This window comes from Hetaerina americana, unplaced genomic scaffold, assembly GCF_022747635.1.
Source record: "Hetaerina americana unplaced genomic scaffold, ioHetAmer1.1.p SCAF_43, whole genome shotgun sequence".
Lineage (NCBI taxonomy): Eukaryota > Metazoa > Arthropoda > Insecta > Odonata > Calopterygidae > Hetaerina > Hetaerina americana.
The window spans coordinates 2039215-2063956 of NW_027287019.1; the positions used below are offsets into that span (position 1 = coordinate 2039215).

Genomic DNA, 24742 nt, shown 5'->3' on the forward strand with positions numbered 1-24742 from the left:
GTTGTGAATTTTTTTATTCCAAATCACAGAATGCATCTTGTTATAGTTTTCTTGTTACTCTAGATCAGAATGATTAGTTATCTATAAATGAAATTAAGAAATATCTTCTGCTAAATACTATAGGATACCAAAATCGTACATCATTGTTTAAAACTATAAGAGTGGAATCTTCCTTCCTCTATCATAACGAGTTAGATATTTTCTCACCCAACACTATCATTGTAAAAGACAAAGTATAATCAATTTGTTGGGTGTAGTCTTAGAGTTAATCCCTTTTAATTCATCATCCAGAATCTAATAGCAACCTGGCGTACTGATTAATGTTATTTGAGGAAAAAAATTCTAAAGCAATATAATTTTTATGGTGTTGAACTTTTAGTCTTTTTCACGATTAAAAATATAATTTAATAAAATATAAATATTTACATTTGTAATGGATGTGATCTGAAGTGTCACTGCATGATTAAAGAAAGTGCCCCTCCCAATTTTGTTTTTTTATCAATGTAAGTGCAGGCTGTATTAATGGAATAATTTATTGACTGTAAATAAAGTTAAGCTATTCACTTTCAGATGGTTTCATGGGAAGATATCTCGTGAAAGAGCAGAGCAACTCCTGTCTCCGAAAGAAGATGGGTTATTTCTAGTGAGAGAGTCCACTAATTTCCCTGGAGATTACACACTGTGTGTGTGCTATCAGGGAAAGGTCGAGCACTACAGAGTCAAGTACAAAGATAATCAGCTCACCATTGACGATGAAGAGTTTTTTGAAAACTTGGCACAACTTGTAGAGGTGATTATTAGTATTCCTTATTAATAACCTCCTGTAATCAGTTCTATGTCAAAACAAATGTTGAAACTGTTTATTTTGTTCGCCATTAAAATATATTTACATTATAATGATTTAATGAAATATCTGTGGGATAAAAGAGAAGTAAGTTACTATTTTGTATCATCTTTATTTTTAATTCCTCATTTTTCTTTCAAGTCATTTCAAGCACTGAATGAAATTTCAATTTATAGATTTCAGCTTGGAAAGAATCTTTTAAATGTTAGCCTACTAGGTCTGCTCAAAAAGTATCAAGACTTTGGTGTTTTTTCGAAAATTATTTATTCATTCATGAATATCTGTTTTGTCCCCTTCAAAGTAATCCCCATTAGAAATTAACTTGTGCCAGCATTTTTTCCAACACACAAATCACTTCAAAAAATCATTTTTTGTGATCTTGTTCAGCTCCTCCTTCGATGCAGTTTTTATCTTGTCTATCGTAGCATAACATCATCCTTTCATGGGCCTCTTCAGTTGCGGGAACAAGAAAAAGTCACTGGGGGGCAGATCTGGGGAATACGCTGGCTGCGGCATCATTAGTGTGTTGTTTTTGGCCCAGAGTTCACACAAAAGTAACGATGTGTGAGCAGGGGCATTGTCATGGTGCAAAAGCCAATTTTTGTTCTTCCAAAAATTCAGGCATTTGTAGTGGATTGCTTTGCACAAGTTGTGCGTAACCTGCAGGTAATATTCCTTATTTACCGTTGTACCCTGTGGCAAGAACTCCGGGTGGATGCACCACGCCCCTCCAATCGAAGAAAACAGTAAGCAAAACTTTCACATTTGACTGAACTTGGCACGCTTCTTTTGGTCTTGGCTCATGCTGAAGCTTTCAATGGGATGATTGAGTTTAAGTTTCCATGTCATAACCATAAACCCTAGATTTGTCACCACCCTCTGGAGCAAATTTGGGTCTTCACGGACAGAGTCATTAGCTGTTGTTGGTCGAAATTGAGCAATTTTGTACGAATTTCGTGGCGACCCGTGTCATGCCCAAATCATTAGTAAAAATCGAATGGCACCGGCCAGTCGATATGTTTAGGTCCTCAGCAACTTCTCTAACGGTGATTTGATGATTGGCCAATACCATTTTCTTCACTTCATTAATGTTTTCGTCTGTTGTTGATGCGCTACGGCATCTGGCACGCTCTTCGTTGTTCACATCTTCTTGGCCCTCTGAGAACATTTTGTACCACCTATAAATGTTGCTTCGGTCCAAGGTAGCTTCTCCATATGCCAAAGTCAACATTTGGAATCCGTCTGTGCACTTAATTTTGTTTTTCTCACCCAATTCGTTAGAGATTCTTTGATCCATTTTTTGGTACAGGAAAAATTGAAGACAAGCCAAAGCACGTCCAACTAAAAGAGCTGTCAACAATTCACGGAACATTCAAAATGGCCGAACTTTTTGGCATAAGGGAGATACATAAGTACCATACATAACGCCACAAAAAAATCAAAACTCAAATATATGTAACCCACAAAAATTCCAAATTTGCGATACTTTTTGAACAGACCTCGTACATATAGTATAATCAAGTAGGCAATTACTTCAGCAAGCGGTGGTGGTATGTCAGTCTGAGTGTGAAAGTCATGGCATTTGAACCTGTACCGATTGTCATTATTGCAGTGGGATGATTAATATAAAAATAAAGCATTATAGAACCTGGGTTAAACATTGCAAGCAATCTGGATTTCGATTAAATGCCACTACTAGGATCAGACTTGAGTGCCAAATAATAGTGTAATCATGTTTTAAAATTTTGTGTGTTTTCAGATGGTATAGTTTAATGGCTGTCGTGGTGTTAGCTAAAAGCTTATTTATGTTGATATCAGTTATTACAGAAGAATGCCGGGTAGTTGAGTTTTTCAGAGTTGTTCTTTGTTGTGATCTTTATAAACAAATGAAATTTATTCACATAAATGAAAATTAAAGCCAGGAAGAGAGAAAACTTTTCCATTCAATATAGTTGCAGATGATGCATTTCACATGAAAGGCAGCATGTATAAGGAAAAAATATCCATGCATAGAAATCAATCAGACCATAACCAAGATTAGGGATTGTCTAGAGCTCAACAGATTGTATAAAATGCCTTCATTAATTTCAAATGAAGAAATAGAGTATTTCTGGAATACGATGGGCAAAGACAATTATCTGCGATATTTTATCTTCCCACTGTGGAATGAAGGAGAGGAATCACAAAAGTTTTTAAGGAAATAGAGCGTCAATATACAGGAAGTTCAATGTATAAAGTGTGTTTAAAAAGTAATGGTAAATACTTTGAGGGGTGTTAGATTTTGCAATAAAAGCACAATTTTCACTCTTGGTAATATATCCTTAGGCACAGGGTTGTGGAAAGCAAAATTTGATCAAAAACATTTGTTACTTAGCTAAAAAAAGTTTAATTTTTTCCATTAACTTCAAGATTAAATACAGAATGTTTGATGTCCATTGAGTAAACTCACATTTGTAATCAAATGTCACCCTTTACTGTGTATGACTGAACTGATTAGGAATAGAAATTCTTCGGTCAAAATACATTTTCCATCGTATCTTTTTAAATTTCATAGGTATGATAAAGTATTTTCAACATCCATTGCAGAAAATAAAATTTCCTTTCCAAAGGTACAAGGTGCAAATGTTAAATATTATATTTCAATTTTTCTTTCCTATTTGCAGCACTATGAGCAAGATGCTGATGGTCTGTGCACACAGTTAACAAAATGTTTACCAAAGAAAGGGAAACAGGAGTTTTGTGTTAATACCAAAGCATTTGAAGAAGCCGGATGGGTTATTCAAGAGCATGAAGTGGAGGTATGAATAATTAAAATTGGTCTCTAGAATTTCCTTAACTTCTATTGCCTTAATTTGTCTTCATTTTTTATATTGTCTCTATCTTGTCCTTTATTGAATTTTTTTTAATGTCTTTAATTGAGTCCTAGACAAGAATTGTTGGAAATCACAAACCCAGCACAAAAATGTTTCATTACATATTTCATCGTTGACTATGTATCATTGAAAGGCATACATCATTTCCAATAGTAAAAATTTGTGTAGGTATTTGCAGCAATTTTATTGGACAGCAGCAAAAACCTGGCATCCCACGTGCATACGAGTATGCTATAGCATGATGAAATGTGTCATGTACCTGTCTGATAAATTTGTGGAAAATTATGAAGTTCATTTTCACTTAGAATATTGAATACTCCAAAGTCATGCCTACATCTTAATTGAAATAATTCAAGTTATGTAAGATAGTGTATTGGTAAAGTTCTCTGTAGAAGAATTATTTTGTAAAAATTCATCTTAATGTGGAAGGAAATAAAAATTTAAGTAAAAATTTCACAATTTATGAGCATGAAATGTATTTTGACCTATTACTGTCATCATCAATTATACATTTTGAAATAATATTAAAATGTTGAAACAAGTGTGTTTAATAAATTTTGAAATATTTACTTTTAAGGGTAGGTCCCATCTGGTCCTGTCCAGAGGTCCAGACAGGAATTAATATTCCCCTTAAATCCGTGAGGTTACAAATCACATTTAAAAAAATAATGACTCTGGCTTAGGTGGAATAAAAATGGAAGTAAGCATTTGACGAAGCGTTAATGTTCTTAGATACAGTCACAATAGTTGAAGACTCACTGCTGCCTGGAATATTATTGATTTTGGTTTTCCTTCTAATTTTTTTTATCTTTCAGATGGTAAATTTGTGCTTCATATCTTTTATGCATTATCTTTCTTTGTTATTTCTTTGTAATGTACCTTGTTTTGCTGCATTTCATTTTTATTCTCATATTCCTGAGGGTGATGAGTTTCATGGTAACAGCAAAAAACTAGTATTATTTGTATGAGGAGCCTTTTGCAAAAAACTGATATCCTCAGCTGTATTTTATAATGTCCTCAGGAAATATCCCTGCCTTCATTTAGCAAAACATTCATAGAGAGAGACATTCGTTGTGCAAACCAATCTTAATGTTTTAATTGCTATTAAAATACATTTCTCCTTGGCAAATGGTGGGGTAAAAAAATTGCATTAATTTGTAGCATCACAAAAAATTAAGTGAAAAAATCCAATGAAAATTTAAGTGAAAAAACAATACTATGCCAAAACTTGCCATTTGACAAATGGAAAACTCAAAATAATGCTAAATCTTTTATAAAAAATTGTCACAATAAAATTTGCAAAAATTAAAACAACAGATAAAAAAATTAGTTGTGGATTTGGTTTGAACTGTTGACATCAAGTGATAGCTAACAATATTACCACAGCAACAGCAGAATGTAAACACTTTTTGGAACCGTTAAACATAATTATCTTGTACCCTGTTGGCCGTATACATGTATGTCCATAGGGGGATATTTTTGTATTCAAAGTTGAAGGAGATCTAGATAGAATGTTTCTGTGGAATTGGCCATCCATGAACCTGGTCCTCCCCTTGTTAGTAATTTTGCATCTTTCCACATTACTAGCATTGGAAGTTTGTGTTAATTGCATTCAGCCTGTGATTTCTTGTTAATGCAGTATATTGTGTTAATTTATCCACTGAATGGAGCAGTGAAAGAAATAAGGTCACTTGTACAGTTTAATGTGATGACACTTGTATTTTTTTACTCAATTCTCCTTTTCGTTAGATTTTCTCTTTGGGTGCATCATTTTGTCATACAAGTTTGTTAACATCTTACCAAAAATACTATGAATGCCTGAATTTTATAGAAACATCCATTAGAAAAATTCGTGGTGTGTTTGGAATGAGGAAAGAGCAAATTACAGGAGTGAGACACCTGGAAAAATATTGGATTTGATTCATCATGATGTCATTAATGTGTACGGCCCATTTGTAACTGGGAATGTGTAGTCAGATGTGAAATGCTGAAGAAAAAATAAAATAAAATTGATTTTCAAGTTAAACAACAAGGATTTTAGGCCTAATCAAGAACAGCAGTTTGAAATGTAGATGATTTCAACAGAATTTTTTGATGAGGAGCAATTTATCAAAACTGTGGGCTAAGTAGTACCAGCAATACCTGAGCTGTGTGCTAAGTAATTCCAAAATCATCAATCTGAGCTAATGTTTCTTCTAAGTGGCTAAAAACTTAAAAACCCTCACTTTATGATTTAGGTTACTCTTGTGCATAATAAGAGGATGTGTAGTACGTAACATGTTAATAATTTTTGCTTATAAATTGCCAGAATTTTATGTACACGAAGGAAAGCATTTTTCATTCTGAGGACAAAATCCTTAAGTGTAACACAGTTTTGCTTACTTTTGTAGGATTTCTCTCTGAATTAGTGATGATGTTAAATATTATCTTTTCATTGTTTAGGTTGTAATCTTTATTTAAATGTAAGTTGACTGTCCAGAGCCCTCATTGGTACTCCCCGAAATCATTGAGTTTAAGGATTCTATTGGACCATAAAATATTTTACTTACATGATATTTGAAAATTATGTCAATTTGTTATCTATAGTGCACTATTTTTGTGTCAATACTCTTTGAAAGAATGCTAAATTTTGCGCCAAAAAATAAAAACTTATTTGCCAGGATGCATCTTTTGAAAGTTCTCAGTTGACATTTACTTGAACTAATGATGCAATTGAATATGATTTGGATTCTATGATGAATATGCATTGCATTTCTTTCATACCTACGTAATTAAGGATGCTTCGTGAAATTTTGTCAATTTTCAACTTTCATTTCAGCTCAAAGAGTCAATAGGAAAAGGAGAATTTGGAGATGTCATGCTTGGCATACTTAGGGGGGAGAAAGTGGCCGTGAAGATGCTTAAAGATTCTAGTGAAGCAGCTCAGAAGTTCTTGGCGGAAGCATCATTAATGACGTAAGTTAATGGTATGCCTATTATCATCAAATATAGGTATGCGTTTGCATTTTCCTGCAAGTTATATAAGCACATCTGTTTGATGTGCTTATCTAACTGTTCAGTACTTCCCTGATTTTAACATGTAAAATATCTTGATTTACTCAGGAAATGGTTGTCTCCTGATGAAATGACTATTATTAGATGTCTATATCATGTCGTAGGTTCAAATAACTCCCAAGTTGGAGAAGCAATAAAAATTTCGAGAACTTACCTACCCAGGGCTACAAATTATAAAAAAGGGAAGGATAAACCCCTAAGGAATGGCATGTAGACATATTATCTAATTATTCTGCTGCAAATTAATCACTTTTAAAGGCCATTGATTTTCCCTTCCTCTTAGATGTTTGAATTTACATTAGTATAAATTAATGTCATGTGAATGAAATCACTTTGTAGTTGTGATTTACCCTATTTTATTATTTCTTTTCAGATCACTAAGACATAAAAATCTCGTGCAACTTCTGGGACTTGTATTTAATAACAAACATATTTATTTGGTAACGGAATACATGAGTAAAGGAAGTTTGGTGGATTACCTTCGCTCAAGAGGAAGGCTCCATGTGACCAAGAAAGACCAAATAAATTTTGCATTGTAAGAATTGTCACTTTATCTTGGATGTTGTTCAATATTGTGTTTAAACAATTTGATAAAAATTTGAGGAATTGTTTCAGTGACACATGTTCAGGAATGGAATATCTAGAATCCAGGAAAGTTGTTCACAGAGATCTTGCTGCTAGAAATGTACTTATTTCAGAAGAAGGTGTTGCCAAAGTGTCAGACTTTGGTTTAGCACGTGATGAAAATTTCACTTTAGAAGGGGGCAAACTTCCGATTAAATGGACTGCTCCTGAAGCTCTCAAACATGGGGTAAGTGGAATTGGTTCCTTTTTTTTTGAAGATATGAAGTCAGTAGCTATCTGTTTTTATTTTCTAATATTATGTATCTGTTGTATGTGCTCCATGTCTCTTCCTTTGAGATATTCAGCATACCTGTCATTAATACAGTTCAATAAACGTTTTCCATTTGAAAAAAGGAAGTTATGTTGCCGCACCCTGTAGTCTCTACTGATCAAAGTGGTTTTTCCATGGGCACAGAGACAAACTACTGCTACACTTCTGGACCCCACCTCTCAGCTTATTTACCAATGAAGAAATAATTTCCATTTGTAATGGATCATTATGAAAGTCATTTTCAAAGAAACTAGGAAATGTCACAACAGTAACTTAAGCTGAGTCGCCTGCATATGTGCACACAGGATGTGACAATTTCACAGCGAAGAAAATCATTCAGTTGGCCATAGATTCGAAGTCGAAATGCTTGATTTCTATCAGAGTGTTTCAGCCAATTAAGTGATTGAGGTGTGCTCATATGCAATAAATTTCTAAGGGCTCTAAGGAACAAAATGTTTTGATGAATTACCATAATATATTGTCACTAAAGTAATCATAGCTATGCTTGTACTACCACAGTCCGCTAGGTTCTTAGAGCTATTAAAAGACAAAAGATGGATGCCTTGGACAAATTTAAAGAAGATGTGCTACAATAACTTCCGCAAAATCACCCACTGATATGCAAAAAAATGATATGATTGATGAATGTGTTCTAAATATGTTCATTTGCTATACTACTTGCTGTTCCTTCATTTCATCACTTTTTAAATGGTTGATACAATTCGAGTTCTCTCTCTCCATTTTCAGAAATTTTCAAATAAATCTGACATGTGGAGTTTTGGTATTCTGCTTTGGGAGATCTACTCATTTGGGAGAGTGCCTTATCCAAGAATTGTAAGTTAGAGTTTATTTCTGTTAAGTGTTAATTTCTGGCTTTAAATTAATGGTTCCACTAAAAAATCTTAAATACACGTCATTTATTATGCAAAATATGTTTTAATTTCCTTAATCTATTTTATTCATGTTGTTCAAATTCACATCTCATCTTCAAGTGCAAACAATTAAAAGTTAATTCAGAAAGCATGTCATACCTTTCAAAAACTGAATCCTGGAGGAAGTTGTTCCTGCAACCACTTTTGGTATTTTCTAAACAAATGGAGTGAATGCTTAACTATTTAAGTTGGTTCTGGATGGGACCTTAAGGAATGGACGTGCTAACAAGGATATTGTTTTACCAAGGAGCTCTTTGATAAGAGTCCCCATTACATATTAATAGATGAATTCACGTCAATTCTTGTGAACTATAATCAATCTTTTGATGACATTTTATTATTAATGATTGTTGTAATAAATATGTGGCATGTCTTTGTGAATATAGCGACTTGAAGCGCTTGATGGATTTTCCTTAAAATCTCTTTATGTGATCTAATGAATTTGACATGGGATATGTTTGAGTACTACACAAATTGTATGAATTTAAAATATCAAAATAATCTGTATTTCTGGACCGTATCATTGTCTGCACAATTACCTTTTATTTCATTCCATATGCATAATTTTTCTTGAAAATTCTTGGATCAATTGCCACTATATACAGCATCGTATTTATTTATATTGAGAGTACCAACACTTGGTTTAGACACCACAAAAGACGCAGGTATACATGGAAAATGCCAGGTGACTCAGGAAGATATCAGCTAGATTATATCCTGGTTAGACACAGGTTTAGGAACAGTGTGATAAATTCCCACAGCTTCCCGGGAGCGGATGCGGACTCTGACCACAATTTAGTTGTTATGAAATGTAGCGTACGTTTCAAAAAGATAAGGCAGGGGCGGCGAGTTAGAAAATGGAATGTAGAAGTGTTAAATGGGTTGAAAAGGAAGGAATACAAACAGGCGGTAGAGAAAATCATGGAGGATGGTAAAGGGCTTAGTACTATCGAAGAAAAATGGGAAATGATCAAGAAGGGGTTGTCTAAAGCCGCATAAGACACTATTGGAACCGTTAACGCTAAAAGGACTAGGAAACCATGGATCACGGATGAGATGATTACAAAGATGGATGAGCGGAGAAAATGGAAGAATATGAATACAGAATTAGGCAAAATGAAGTACAAAGAATTGAACAATAAATTGAGGCGGGCAACAAATAAAGCAAAAGAAGCATGGTGGAAGACGCAGTGCGAGGATATGGAAAGTCTGCAGAGGAAGGGTGAAATCGGTGCGCTGTACAGCAAAGTTAAATCGTTATCGGGAAGTAAGAAAGGAAGAGCTATGCTAACAGTTAGAGATAAGGCGGGTAAGGTAATAGTTGACGCAGGAAAGATCCAAGAGAGATGGAAGGAGTATATAGAAGAACTGTATGGTAAAGAACTCAGACCAACAAAGTTAGACATTGAAAAAGAAAATGACGTAGAGGAGGACAGCTTAGGTCCAGGCATACTAGACCATGAGATAGAAAGGGCATTAAGGGAGATGAAACTAAATAAGGCCGTGGGGGTAGATAACATTCCCGTGGAACTTTTAAAATGCTTAGGAAAATGTGGGAGGAAGAGGCTATATGGGCTGATCCGTAGTATTTATGAGGAGGGAATCTGGCCGGAAGACTTTGTGAGATCAGTTTTAGTTCCTATTCCGAAAAAGGTAAAGGCCACGTCATGTGAGGACTATAGGACAATTAGTTTGATATCCCACGCAGCTAAGGTTGTTCTCAGGATCATAGACAAAAGGATAGAGAGTAGGGCAAATGATTACTTAGGGGATGATCAGTTTGGGTTTAGGAAGGGGAGAGGTACGCGTGATGCCATTGCAGTAATGAGATTATTAATCGAGAGGAATATAGAACACAACCAGGAGGTATTTGCCTGTTTCGTAGATTTCGAAAAAGCGTTTGATAGGGTGAATTGGGAAAAACTAATGAGTATATTTCAGGAAATAGGAATAGATTGGAGGGAAAGGAGGCTAATCCGCAACCTGTACATGTCTCAGACTGCTCAGGTGCGGGTGGGAAACGGGGAGTCAGGATGGGCAGTGTTAGGAAGGGGTGTAAGGCAGGGTTGCCCATTATCACCGTTGCTGTTCAACCTGTATGCAGAGGAAATGATTAAAGAGGCATGGGAAGAACTCGAGGTAGGAATGAAAGTGGGCGGGAGTTTGTCAGTCAGCCAAGGGGCTGCAAGCATTGCTGAGTGAATTGGAAATTCAGTGCGACAGGTATGGGATGAGAATCAACATTAATAAAACAAAGGTTATGCGATTTTCTAGAAAGAAAAAGGGCAAGCTTAACATTAAAATAGGAGGGCAAAAACTAGAGCAGGTAGAGCAGTTTAAGTATCTCGGTAGTGTTTTGGACCAACACGGTCAAAGTAGTAGGGACGTAAGTAGAAGAATTGCGCTAGGCAAAGAGGCTTTCACAAGGAGGAGGGAGTTGATGACGGGGACTCTGAGTAAGGATGTTAAGAAAAGACTCGTAAAAACTTTGATATGGAGCATAGCTATGTACGGTGCGGAAACGTGGTCATTGAAGCAGGAGGATAGACGTAGATTGGAGGCTTTTGAAATGTGGGTGTGGAGAAGAATGGTGAAGGTGAAATGGACAGAGAAGAAAACAAATGAGGAAGTACTTGGTATGGTGGGCGAAGAGAGGGGTTTGTTGGGAGCAATCCTATGGAGGCAGGAAAAGTGGATGAAGGGGGTGCTGACCGGCAATGGGATGTTGAAGACTGTGATAGAGGGTAGAATGTTAGGCAAAAGAGGAAAGGGAAGGAACAGGATAGGGATGTTGGACGGGATGAAGGGAGGAAGAAAGTACTCAGAGATGAAGAGGGACCTGATATAGAGTAGGATGATGGATTTTGTGTTTTGTTAGGAGTAATAAAATATTTGTTTGGTAGTTGTGTCCATCCAAAAACCTACCTTAACCGGTAGATTACCTTAAAAAAAAAAAATTTGCTTAATTGAGAGAAAATTTTGCCGGAAGATGCTTTAGCAATGATGAAGAGGTGTAATTGCTGGGATTCAACACTTTATGACATGGGAATGGAAACACTATCCCAGTGCATACAAAATTGCATTGATTTTTATTATAATTATGTAAAAAATAGAAAAATATTAGGGATTGAAAATGGTGTGTAAATTACAGGAAATAAACTTTTCTTTCAATTTCCTGGAAAAATGGGAGACAAAAGTTTTGGGATGATCTCGTGTTTCTAATGACTACATATGAAGTATGCCTACACAGTAAAATCTCATATTTTCATTATTGATATTTATATTTTCCCATTATTTGTGATGTTTTTTTGGGTGCGATCAACTATGTAATCATTCCAATCTAAGTAACATTCTTCATGTAGATTTATTTGATTTTCAATTTTCCTACTAGTCAAATCCTTTCTGGCTTATTTTAACAAAAGTATATATTTTATAAATAAGATTAACACAAGCTTCCAATCAATTTAGATCATTGTATTACATTGCCCTTTTATCATGTATTGTGAATGATTTCAAAATGGAAATTAGAGGCGTAGTGAATACCAGGCACAATCAAAAAGTATGGACCATTTTCCTATATTTCAATATTGGTGGGTCAGAGCTAAGTTCTAAGCATGCAGTGCCATCCCTTGATTATTTCTGAACCCTCTGAAGTCATCGTTTTGATCTAGTAGTAGCTTGCCTGTCAGGGAATGCAGATAACAATATCTGTGAAAGCCATTGTTCCCGCCAGTTGTGAAGTAGAAGCTGTGATATGATTTTTGTGTGCAAAAGGATCATCAGCTGCCCATATTCATTAGGAGTTGTGTCTAGTTTATGGACTGTAATGGACTAGTAATGATTGAAGGAAAGGTTTTACCACCGTGTCGAGACTCCTAAAATGGTCGCACAAATGTGCATGGTGAAGAGCGGTGTGGCTGGACTGGAGTATCCCGACTGATGAAATCATTCAACAAATGGACCAAGAATTGCAATGTGATCAACAATTGACGATTAGTGCTCTGGCTGATAAAGTTCCTCTCATTGGAGGCTCTACCTTATGCGCGACTGTTACGGAAAAGCTCGGAAATCTTAAATTGTGTCCAAGGTGGGTACCAAAAATGCTAACCCACCAGGACAAAGAGCAAAGAATGTTGAGTGTGTGGGGTCTTTGGCCTGCTATCCCCAATTCTGACTTTGCACTTAGGGACTATTTCCCAATCTTGCACTTGAAACAGTGCCTTGGCGGACGACAGATTGAAGACAACAAGGAACTCATAAAATACCTCTGTTTTCAACTGGTTTAATATCCAGTTTGCAAACTTCTATGCTGAGAGACTAAAAAAGCAGGTGCAGTATTACAAAACATGTTTAGAAATGAATGGCGATTATGTAGAAAAGTGAAGTAAGTTTGTGGAAAACTAAAAACATCATTAAAAGCTTTTTTTAATGAGTATAATTTTTTAATTGGCCAAACAATCGTTACTTATCAAATATGCCTTGAACATACAGCAGTGCTACTTCAATCCTCATAACTTTGGCATTCTTCTAGGCAGACCATGATAATTTTGCTGGCAAGCAGCAATGATTGATGATCCACTGGAAATTTGCAACTAGAATCTAAACCATGAAGGAAAAGCCAGAAAATGAAGAGTCACACCATAATTAATATATTAGAATGTTCACTGATCAGGTAAATTGAGGAAAAAGCTTGGAAATTGGACTACCCAGGGAAAAACTCAGGGGATTCTGACCAAGAATCTGAAATTTCTTCTTTTTAGAATTCAGTTATTTCAGATTGTTTTACTGGGCAAAGGCTAGAGTTATGGGAGGTAGGTTGACCACAAGAAAATAAAAATTTTGAGATCCTCAGGAAGTAGCATGTTTAGTTCAAACATTTAATATGTTTTGTGTATATTAGAGCAGGTGGAGTTGCAGTTCGTATATTTGGGCAGTATATTTTTGGGAAATGGCTGTAGTAGTGGAAACCTTAAGATAATAATTGCATTGGTGAAAGAAGCTTTGGAAAGATGAAGGGAATTGATGACAGGTACACACAAATTATGACTGAACGAAGGATTATTAATCATCTAAATATGGAGCATAGTGCGTGGTTGGAGGAGACATTAGGAAGTAGAGTGTGATATCAGTAAGGCTGTGATGGAAGGGAAAATCTAGGGTGAGTGAGAATGACGTGTAAGTAGAAGGTAGGTATATTTGAACTTCTAAGAGGCAGTGATTAAGGATGGATTTCCAAAAATAATTGGTGTGTAATATTTGTCTGGGAGCATTAAAAACTAAGGTCTTAAATAGGTAGATCACCTATGTGGATGGAGAAAATTTTTAAAATGAATCATCTGTGGGAACTGTGAAATTTGCTTCAGCTGACAGAGCTCCTGAAGCTATAAGATGGATCTCACTACAAGAATCAGCCTTCCATGTATATTTCTATTTCAGTCATTGCATTGCAACCACCATTATTGTAGTATTAACACGATTCCACTATTTCTCTATTCATTGTTATTTGGTGGGCAAAACTCATATTTAGCCCACCATTCGAATATTCTCAATATGTTGATGCCAAAATTTCCCCTTACACTTCTTGTCTCACTAGTATTTATCATTACATGGATGCATGTGAAGGCTTTCACAGCATAATTCTTAGTAAAACCTCCCATTTCGAATTTTGACTTTTTAGTCAGTAATTTGAGAATGGAAGCTAATCATAACATGGCGATAATGTACTTATGTGGCTGTGATATGCTTAAGAGTAAACCTTTGTATGGTTTCTAAATTTACTTATATCAATTTTCATTGAACTTTCCTTCAGCCACTATCTGAAGTTGTGAAGCATGTTGAAAAGGGGTATAAAATGGAAGCTCCAGATGGGTGCCCGCCTGAGGTCTATGACATCATGAAAAGGGTATGTGTAAATCTATTTTAATATTTAATATATTTTAGATTAATGAACAGATAAGTTTTCTAGGATAGCTAATATAATTAGTGTAAAATATTTAAGTTCATTCATACACTAGTGTAACACAGTGACAAGGTACATGTATTTTAATATGAGATTTGCATATTGAGTACTTCTCAAAAAATGGAAACAAGGTTGCCATAATAAGTCACTGTCAAAGTAAAATGAGTGTTCTATCCTCTGAGCATGGTGTCTTCTGACCTGTAAAGCTTGGAAAAGTCATGGAATTTCGATGAATGTAGAAAAGGTATGGAGTATCATGAAATTGACTTGAAAATTTCCAAAATTACTATAAAACAATTTGCATATGCCTAAAGTAAAGGTGAACTGAAAAATTGCATTAACAAATTCCAAATAATTGTATTAGTCTTGCATTATCTAAGAACAAAAATATATCACACAGATTTTAAAAATGAATTTTCATTGGCAAAATCTGTCTTGTGGCCTGAGTGTCAGTGTTTGATCTTTCTGGCTGTATTTTGGGAAGAATTTTCCACTGCATACTGAAAGCACTGGCTGCACTGTGCTTGAAAGGGTTGAGGTCAGTAATAAAATGAAAAGAGTATACAATTGCAACAGAATTGGTATAAATGTCGTCACACATTTCACAAAATGCAGTGGGTCCACTCTTTACAATGGGTCAACAATACACCTTTATTTTACACTGTTATCAGTAAGAAAATTCATCACATTCGAAAACTCATATTACAATTGCGCGCATCCATTAAAATTATCTATGGGATTGATGTGCTCAAGTTGTTAACTATTCTACCATTTAAGGTAGGTTTTGGATAGAAACAGACCATAAAACATTACAAAGGTACATTTGCTTGTTTGCTGCATCTTAAAAAAGGCAACCTGTCATCTGAAAGCACAGATAAACCCCTCTTCAATTCCACTTACTTGGATCAGATGCCTTTACAGCCATTTCAATGATTAATCTGTGAAGTAAGAAAGTTAATCTATGCACTGTCAAACACTGCAGCGATTAACTTTCATCTGGCTCCTCCTGTTCAACCTAACTGGCATAGGTGACCCTACCAGGAGCTAGTAGTGACAATCTCTGAAAGATTCGATTCATAATACTTAGGAATTGTACATGGAATTGATAAAAATGTTTATGATATGCAGAAAATTTTATGAAAGACTCAGTCATGAGCTGAAGAAGTCTGTTATTTAGTGAGGCTTACATGAAGCCAGAAGAACAGGAGGGAAAAATAAGGATCAATGGAGAAATTCCTTCCGTGACCTCTCTCTATAGTATTCACAGATTTTTCTCCTTTAATTTTAGCTGAACATTAGATAACTATGTCTAAGTTATTACACATAGACCCATGCAGTGCTTTCTAATTAACTCTCAGCTATACCTGCCTAAGGCTAAGTCTGCCACGAAAATAGGATTTTTCTGGTTTTATGAAGGCTATGGTTTGACTGAATCCATAATTTCAACTAGTTTGAAAAATGGTGATATCCCCTGCAAGTCAACTTTTTGTTGCATAGAAAGTAGACCATTTTTCTTTTGCTTTTCCCTGCAACATTCATCCATAGTTAAAGAAAATGATGATGGTAATGTTCTCATTCTGTTCCATGCATGTTTGTATTTTCTGAATATATTATAAGTTTTTGATCACTTGAATTAGGGTATAGTCAGTATTTTTCCCATTAATGCAGTATTTCCTTCATCTCAGTTCTTCATTCATTATTTGTATATGACATAGCCATCATTGCATCTCCAATTTTTTATCATACTATATATAGTCCAAGTATGTCGAATTTTTGGTTTTAACTTGACTGATGGTAATTTTGGACAATGGGGAATGAGTAGAAGAATATATGAGGTGAAGTTAAAGAACATCGAGCAAATTGGGTTGAGAAGTCCCAAGTTATTAAGTGCGCCCATTGATGGGGATTGAAAGGAGTAAACAAGTGAGTCCCCCTAAGTTTTATTCTCTTGCCCTCCCCTATAATCCCTCCCTACTTGCATTCCTTTATTTTTGACTAGTGGTTTATGCATTGTACTCGTACAAGTTAGTGTCACCTCACCTTATTTTCTGAGATGGCTAGTCCCACCTGCACAACTGATTGCCCGAGTGTCAGCCAGTTTATTGTGAATGGGCCAGAGAAGGCATCAGATGTTCTCCTTTTGAAGGAAAATCCTTCATTTTATATCGTGGTATTTCCTACTTTAGTTTAGTTATCTTTGTTTTTTTAGTAGTAGTAGTTTTGAGGGGAGGCGACCGACAGCTGAGGTCATTTGCGCCATAGGGGATGGATAGGAAAGGATGAAGGGTGGAGAGAAACCCGGCGTCGGCATTAGCCTACTCTTTACGAAAAGCGCCAAGGGGTCCGCAGTTTAATGTCCCATCCGACGGACGGCGTACTCACTCAAAGTGCCCTCCACAAAGCACCTCAAGTAGGGATCGAGATACCTCTGAAAAATATTCAACACCGCTGGGATTTGAACCCGCGCCCTCAGGGTGGGAAGCCAGTACGTTAGCCGCCGCACCATCTCGATCCCCCTGTTTTTTTAGTTGCCCTTAGACACACTGAGAAGAAAACATTTTGTGACACTCAAAAGCTTTCATCTCAACATTTTACTGCCATTTCCTTCTCTCATTGGTCCATTTATGTTGTGTTTTATCTTTGTTCTTCATTATTTGTGCTTTGTGTAGTTGTTGAACATGCCTCAGGAGATATGTTGCTGTCCATCTCAACTAATGTGATGAGATCAAAAATATTTGCTCTGCATTATATTTGAATATTGCAAATTTTTGGGGGTTTTAAGGCCAACTTAAACTCCCAAGACAATTTTCATGGTTGACTAAAACATAATGTCAAGTTCAACTGGAAAAAAATGGAGTTGAATAGCTTCAAGTCAGCAGATGACACTGATGGTGCAGTGCATCCTCAGTTCATGCTGAGATTGCATTTCTAGAGGAACTGGTAAAATTATTAGCATAACTTCTTCATGTAGTACAGAAGCTTCAGCTTTTTCCTTGATTTATTTATTTATCAATATTTTTAAAATTTGGCAAAATGGACTGCTAAATTAGACAAGTGTTCGTTGTTTCATAAGTTATGTGATGCTGGATTGCTAATTTCTGGTCAATGAATTGTTTCGGTATTCTCTTCATTGATTATTTTTTATTGGGAACCAGGGAACATTGATAATTTCTACTACAATGGTCTCAGCTTTTTAAGGTTCTGAATACCTTGTGACATATTCTACCTCTCTCTCGTGCAATTTTTGCAATCCATTTTTATTTCCATTGAAAAGTGTTGTTTCTTATCATAAAGCTTTCATTTTAGATCACAAAGTAGTTTTATTGTATTTATTTGATTTTTAAAACCAATTTATTCCTGATTTTCATTCTTATTAAGGTAAACAATAAACAGTGCTTCAAAGCCTTGCATGGATATGCTAGGTAAAAAATATTTTTCAACGATTAAGACTATCTAGGCTACAGGCTTTGAAATTTCACTGAAACCTCCCGCAATGTATTTAAGTATTTTGGCAATTATTGGAAATGTCATTCAGGAGAGCATGCTATTTGATATTATGTCAGGAGTTGAACTAGTTTGGTATATTCAGACATCACTTGTCCTGAATTAGAAATTTAGTTTTTTTGTGTATGCTACAAAATAAACAGCATTTTTATGTTACTGTGTATTTTCAGGCATGGGACTTACAACCAGAAAAAAGACCATCGTTCAAAGAAATAGAAACAAAACTTGGTTTATTGAAGGCAATTACTGTGTGAACTTGAAAAATCCGCTCTCTCTCACTCTCCCCAAGTTCTATGAAGGAAATTTGCCTTCTTATAATTTTGGTGTTATCATAGACCAAGAGGAGCCTGTAGTGGAGCCAGTTGTATTTGGATGTCATCGTGCACTGGGCCACAGATTGTGAGAATATGTACTGAAGAAATTGCCATTTTTTTGGGGGCTGATGTTTTATCAGTGTTGAGTGATATTTTTAAAGAAATGTACTGAAAACCCAGTGATTTACGTAACAAGTGGATGCAATGTTGTGAAAATTGTTCTTAAATCAATAGTCCTAGTACATGTGCAATTACAGACTGTGAGCCTGAATGGTGGACATCAATGCTTCAAAAGGCATCATGTTTCATGTTCAGCTGCTGAATTCACTGACGTGCCAGCAGGTGGGTGGCTGTGACCGATATTCATGGGTTTCTGTCTCTCATTCAACAGTTGAAGATATATTATACAAGGCATAATTCTTTGCCTTGCTTGGTTTTTAAATTATTCATTGAGTTAGTTCTGGAGAAATGTCTAGTATATAATTTCATACAAGGGTGTATGTTTGTTGGTATATTTTAATTTGTGACCAAAATCTTTATGTGCCTTGGATTAACGAGCTGTATCACTTGTCTAATTTCTTATTTAATTTGCCAACTCCCCAAGTAATCATCTGAGATATCATTTGAGATACTCTTCAGGTGGAAATGAAAAATTAATTTGTGATACTCCATTCCCATTCCTCTTAGAAATGAGTTGCTTTCTTGTTTATGGCTTATTACTTAGCATTTGTCTTGTAGAATATCTCTAAGTTTTACATGTAGAATGGGACATTTTTCATTCAAATGCTTGATTCAGCCTTCAACATTCAATCATTTTTCTTTGCAGTTATATATCATTCTGTTTTTTCACGCTCTCAAAAAAATTGGTTGTAAATAACTACTAATGTATAGACTTTGTTATCCTGTACATTACTGTATATAGATCCTATTTATGTGGATGATTATGTTCATTTTAATTACATGATTTCATGTTTTAATTATTATCGACCTTTGTACATACATAAACAATTATCCAGTATGTTATTTCAGAGTGGTATTATATGTTGTAAAATAAAAGAAAATCATCTGTATTGTTTTTCATGACACTTGCTTGCTTGACATAAAACATTGATTTAAATGACAATTTTAAATATTCCTTGAATTTTATGAAAATGAAAGAGCTGAGATTGTCTAGACTGAGCTTCAGGTTTTAAAGTAATAGTTATTTAAAATGCAAATAAGCATGATTCTAGTCTTTTATTTCTTTTTATTAATTGCATTTTGGTTTTTATTGATCATTTAGAAATTTATTAATAATGAATTCGAGGATATATTTAATGTATTGTTGCACTATGCTCAGTAATTCTTTTTCATTTTCTGCAATTCATATCTGATAATGTTTGAGTCAGTCTAAATTTTGTCATACATTTTAATTTCTGCATAAATGGATTGCATTTTCATATCATCTGAGGATGTGCACTTGTTGCACACTTTCATATTATTTGTTTACACGAGGGCTGTCTCCTGAGTGTATTGTGTTTTTCCAGACCCATTGGCTGGGATTGTGTCCTGAGGGAGTGATTGCTTTGAAAGATCTCCTTATCCTATCATTTTGTGAGCTCAGAACTCAATGAGTTTAAATGCCTACTATTTACACGTCCACGTTTAATGTTCAGACAATGTGCAAATGTCAATTATTTTTACAATGAGTGATACAACTTTGTAAGTTTATAATGCTAACCTTAAGGATCATTAGGAAAAAAATCTATATATGAGAAACACATAGTCTGAATTTTGTCATGCTTTGTACTAGAGGTTTTTATGTTTTTAGATGGGTGTCATAGGGTGTTGTAGGATCAGTTTTAGCATCTTAGACATTGGTTTGTGTGCCTGTTTGAGCACCTTAGAAAAGGGTAAGTTGGTGTATTTAAAAGAAAATAAATTTATAATTGCATGTAGCATTTCTGGGCTCCAATGATATCTATGAAGTATAATATTTGTATTATTAATTCCAATAATGTTGCTTACTTCTGGTGTTAAGCTAACAAATTAAATCCCTGTTTATTTTTGAGTGAAATTATACAGACTATATTTGGACTAGGAAGAAGGCATAGTCTTCAGTAATGAAGTAACTTTAATTTTAATCCATCTATAAGACTGAATTCATCTGTGAAGGGAGGTGTTTGAAGAGCTGCATTTTCTTTGTGATCTTACACTCAGTCGACCACAATTTGTGGGACATCTCATATACATTTTGATTGAAATCTGGACTATTTTTAAAACCATGATGTGTGTATGTATGCTTAGATCAGTACCTGTATTGAAAATTATTTGTTTGTACCCCCAATGTATCCTCTCTTTTAACAATCTTTTCTTTTGTTAGAATCACAGCTATGTCTGTCTCTCCTCCTTCCTTATAATAGCTGTGCAGTTGGAGAGATATTTTAAAGGAATGGGATCACAAGCCACAAAGCAAAGGTTTGCCTTCTGTTACAGTTAACTTTTAGGAGTTGCTAGTGTGATAATGTGCACAAATATGCTACTGCAAATTTTGGCTTTCCCATTTTGGACTGAAGAGTTTAATTTCTTGACACCAATGAAAGTTGACCGAGTGTACCTGTTGGTTTTAGTTAAATGGAATCTCAACCTACTTGACACTCACAGGGGCAAACTCGTTATGAAAGGCCGGTGTGGAAGAATTCAGCATTAGCTACTGTATCAAAGTTGCCAAACCAATGTGCCTAATGTATTCATAGCCGTATGGAACAATGAATGAATTTGAAGTTGTAGGTGAAATATATAAAAATGCACTTTGAAATATTATTGAAACTACTAATACTGTATCCATACTAATGTGTCAAGTTCACATAAGTATAAATAATGCAAAGACCTCTAGGTAAATGTAATGCTTTCCAGGATTCATGGTCACATTGCAGCGTATCTAATGATTTTGTGTTCCTCACATTTTTATGGGATGGCTTATTTTTTTTAGTTTGAATTTGGTGTTAACCTGCTCCAAGAAGTGTAGGGAGGCTGTACAATGAATTTAAGGTTGCTACATGGGAATGGATTTCTCTTGGGGGAACTACTTTTAAGATACTTATTTTGGGCATTTTATTTTCTTTGCACATTATTCTAACTGCGATGTAATGTTTGAAAATTCCTAGTTTGTTTTAAGTAATTCTTGAGCAATTGATTACATCTTGTGTTGAGAATTCAGTTTATCGTATGCATTTCCATAAGGATTGAATAATTATGCAAATGATCTATGAAAATGTATGCCTATTTTAAGCTTGATATGATGGCTGTTTCAAAATATATAGTTCATGTTACTGTTGTGAGGGTTTTCCCTGAAATTCTTTTATTCAACCCTAATTATTGAAGTTTAGAGTCTATATTCTGAAATCAAGTAATCTGGTGCTTCAAATACCAACTTCAATCCTCTACTAATTTTCCTGTATTTGCAAGTCTAGTTCCTTGATAGTCGTTTGGCAAATATCTCTCTTTTGACTTTGCAAATGTTGATAATGTCTCAACATTTCTTTCCTGTTTTTGTATTGAATTCTTATCTTTCTTATAGGTTTTCATAAAGTTTAACGGAGTTTTGAATAAACTATATTGTTTGTTTGTTTCATAATACTGTAATCATTTTTATGGGTTATAAATGTAATTTGAACCCATATTTTAGTGGAATGGTTTAAGTTGCAATCTTTACTCTAATTTTGTTACAAGATTTTAATTTTGTTTGATTACGTAACTGACATGTATGTCAGAAATAACATTTTATGTAGGAAAATGCCCTTTTGGATTGTGACTGATTAAAAATCCCCTCTTTCAATGCCCTTAATCAGGGTTAAGGTGTTACTCTCTTCACCCCTGCTTCTTAGCCCTAACTGCACAATATGGTGAACAATAATTTCTGCAGTATTTCTCATAAGACACATTTTATTTGGTTCCCAGACTGGTGGTATCTTAATGTTTCCTTCATTTGAAGATAGTGTTATGCATTTGAAAATGTAATGGAAGGGCATGTTATATGTGTGGCTGCAGATAGCACAAAATTTTCCTCAGATTTCAAAATTTTCCCAGGATGTTTGATTGTGTAGGATTTAATGCCTTTCTCACAATCATTATGTTGTTTTTGGCCAATTTTGGTCATCCTCATTATACCAAATGCTGATTATTTAATTCTTGAATTAAAATTTTTAAATATGTACAAGAACATTTATTACAAATGTTGGCCATGTTAACAACCCGTTTGGTCATGTCATGATACTGGATGGTTTGTTCTTCCATTTCACTGGTAATGTATCCATGGCCATGGCTATAAAATTTGCATTGATGCTGCTTTGAATTACTGTTATCATAATTTAAATGTTTTGAGATCTCGAGGAAATATTCATGAGCCCCAGAAATCCCTTCATAGTTTTTAACCCTGTAGTCAATATAATTTCCTATTGAATTATGTAGAAATGTTGCTGTTAATAATGACAAATCAATTCTGTGTCATATCCTGGAATACTCAGCAGTTTCACTGACTGGTTACTCAAGTGCTGAATGTCCTTCTGAATTTTACAACATTTGTTCAAATGATTCATGTTATAATAGTGTTGGATGTTTATTCATGAATGGTAGAGTTGAATTATGATATCTGTCTTGCCTGTGGACATGATGTTTGTTTAAAATAATTTTAATAGAAGCCAATTAGCCTTCTTCATAATGGGTGTGAAGAAAACAAATTGATCAATTTATGTCTCTATGTGCATTAGTTGGATAGTAATGTCAGAAAGACACATTGCGTTGTTAGGTAATATGATAATATTATATTGACATTTATAATTTGCCTGTGTTGTTTTCTGCTACATACAACTGATGTGATATGTTTTTGAGGTACTAGTTTTATGTTTAAGGTCAAAGTTAACAAAATCTTAATCCCTAGTCAATTTACCAGTGATCCTTAATTGTCAGCTACTTTGTTATGAGGTTGTTAGTAAAATTATGTTTTGGATTTTAACACCTGCCAAAGAATTGTATATCTGCTTTCCTGAATTAAAGTGAAATTATTTTGAATAACAACTTAATTACTTTATTTTAAAGATTTATCATTGTAAACTATTGTATATAAGAATATATTGTTGGAATAATTGTCATCAGATCCATTTATTGACCAAATAAATGTCAGGAAACTTCTTACATATTGCTTTTATTTTATTGGCCCATATAAGGTACTTTTCACCTTCCTTAAATGCTGTGCCAAAACCAAAAATGGCAGTATCATTGAATTTTCACCTGTTGGAAGTGATTAAATGCCACTTGACAATACTCAATGCTCACTTAATAACTTCCTGGCTTGGTAATACCACAATACCTCAAAAGTTCCATGCCCTTTGCTTTACTCTTATGCTTTGTATGGCTTACCTGTCTATGCAAAATTTCAGAATCTTATAAATGAATCGTTTAGTAGTACATTCTTGTTGACTGATATTCCTTCCAAATTTAATTCTACACTCTGACAACAGTCTACAATCTTTTTTTGTGTAGGGGTTCTTTTTGAATTTCACATTTAGATTGTGATCTTTAGTCAAAACTCTTCTGGTCTGCATGGGAAACTTGCTCGTAAGATTCATCCTGACTGCTTAGTCTACCATTATTGTTTTAGTTTTGTGACTAATAATTGTGAATCAATAAGGGGATGCCAGAAGAAAAAGATCCCTCGTATTTCCATAAGAATTACCTTAACTGTCTTTGTTGCATTGCAATGGTGAGCAACTCAAGATTCTCATGGGTATTTATGGCATGGAGGGTGAGGACTGGGAGTGCATTTAGAGCAGTATGTTGACGGGTGGTGACAGTTTTAAAATCTGGAATGTTTTTTCCTAATTATATTGATAACTACCATCGACCAGTTAGAAGTCATAAAATATACCAGTTAGTGAGCACTTAAAGACTAATTTTGGAAGCTGATCAAGTCTGACAAGAGGTTAGGGCTGTTTATTACTTCAATCTTTTTCTTTGTCATATTTGGACCTTACTGCTGAATCCTTGTCCAGATAATTTTCAGTGGTAATTTTTACATTCATCTTGCACTGCTTAAAATATTTTATGAATAATTGGGTCAAATGTTATTACAAGCTTAAAAAAGTAAGTCATTGGGTATTTTAAATCATTAAAACTTACGGAGCGAATAGCTTAGAAATGGAAGTTCAGCTATTACTCTCACTTTTTCCACATTGCATTGCTACATCCTTAAAACAGCATTCTCGAGTAAGTTCTATCAGGGATTTACCAAGGGTATCAACAAGGTGAAACATTCCATTTTACCTTCCTAACTGGTGGCCTGTGGTATGTTGAAGAGAAAATTATCTTTGGTAAAATGTTATCCCTCGGT

At 34.8% G+C, this 24742-nt stretch overlaps 1 protein-coding gene across 2 annotated transcripts in view; it reads left to right on the plus strand.

Annotated features, from left to right (window-relative positions):
* Window positions 1–23504, plus strand: part of Csk (C-terminal Src kinase) — a 115423-nt gene extending 91919 nt beyond the window's left edge. For both annotated transcript variants that reach the window (XM_071591193.1, XM_071591194.1), the window contains 8 exons: window positions 571–790; window positions 3508–3642; window positions 6536–6672; window positions 7145–7306; window positions 7387–7582; window positions 8414–8500; window positions 14408–14500; window positions 18232–23504. In XM_071591193.1, the coding sequence (XP_071447294.1) occupies window positions 571–790; window positions 3508–3642; window positions 6536–6672; window positions 7145–7306; window positions 7387–7582; window positions 8414–8500; window positions 14408–14500; window positions 18232–18315 (1114 nt within the window). In that variant the 3' untranslated portion in view covers window positions 18316–23504. The remainder of the gene's footprint in view (window positions 1–570; window positions 791–3507; window positions 3643–6535; window positions 6673–7144; window positions 7307–7386; window positions 7583–8413; window positions 8501–14407; window positions 14501–18231) is intronic.
* Window positions 23505–24742: the final 1238 nt, after the last annotated feature.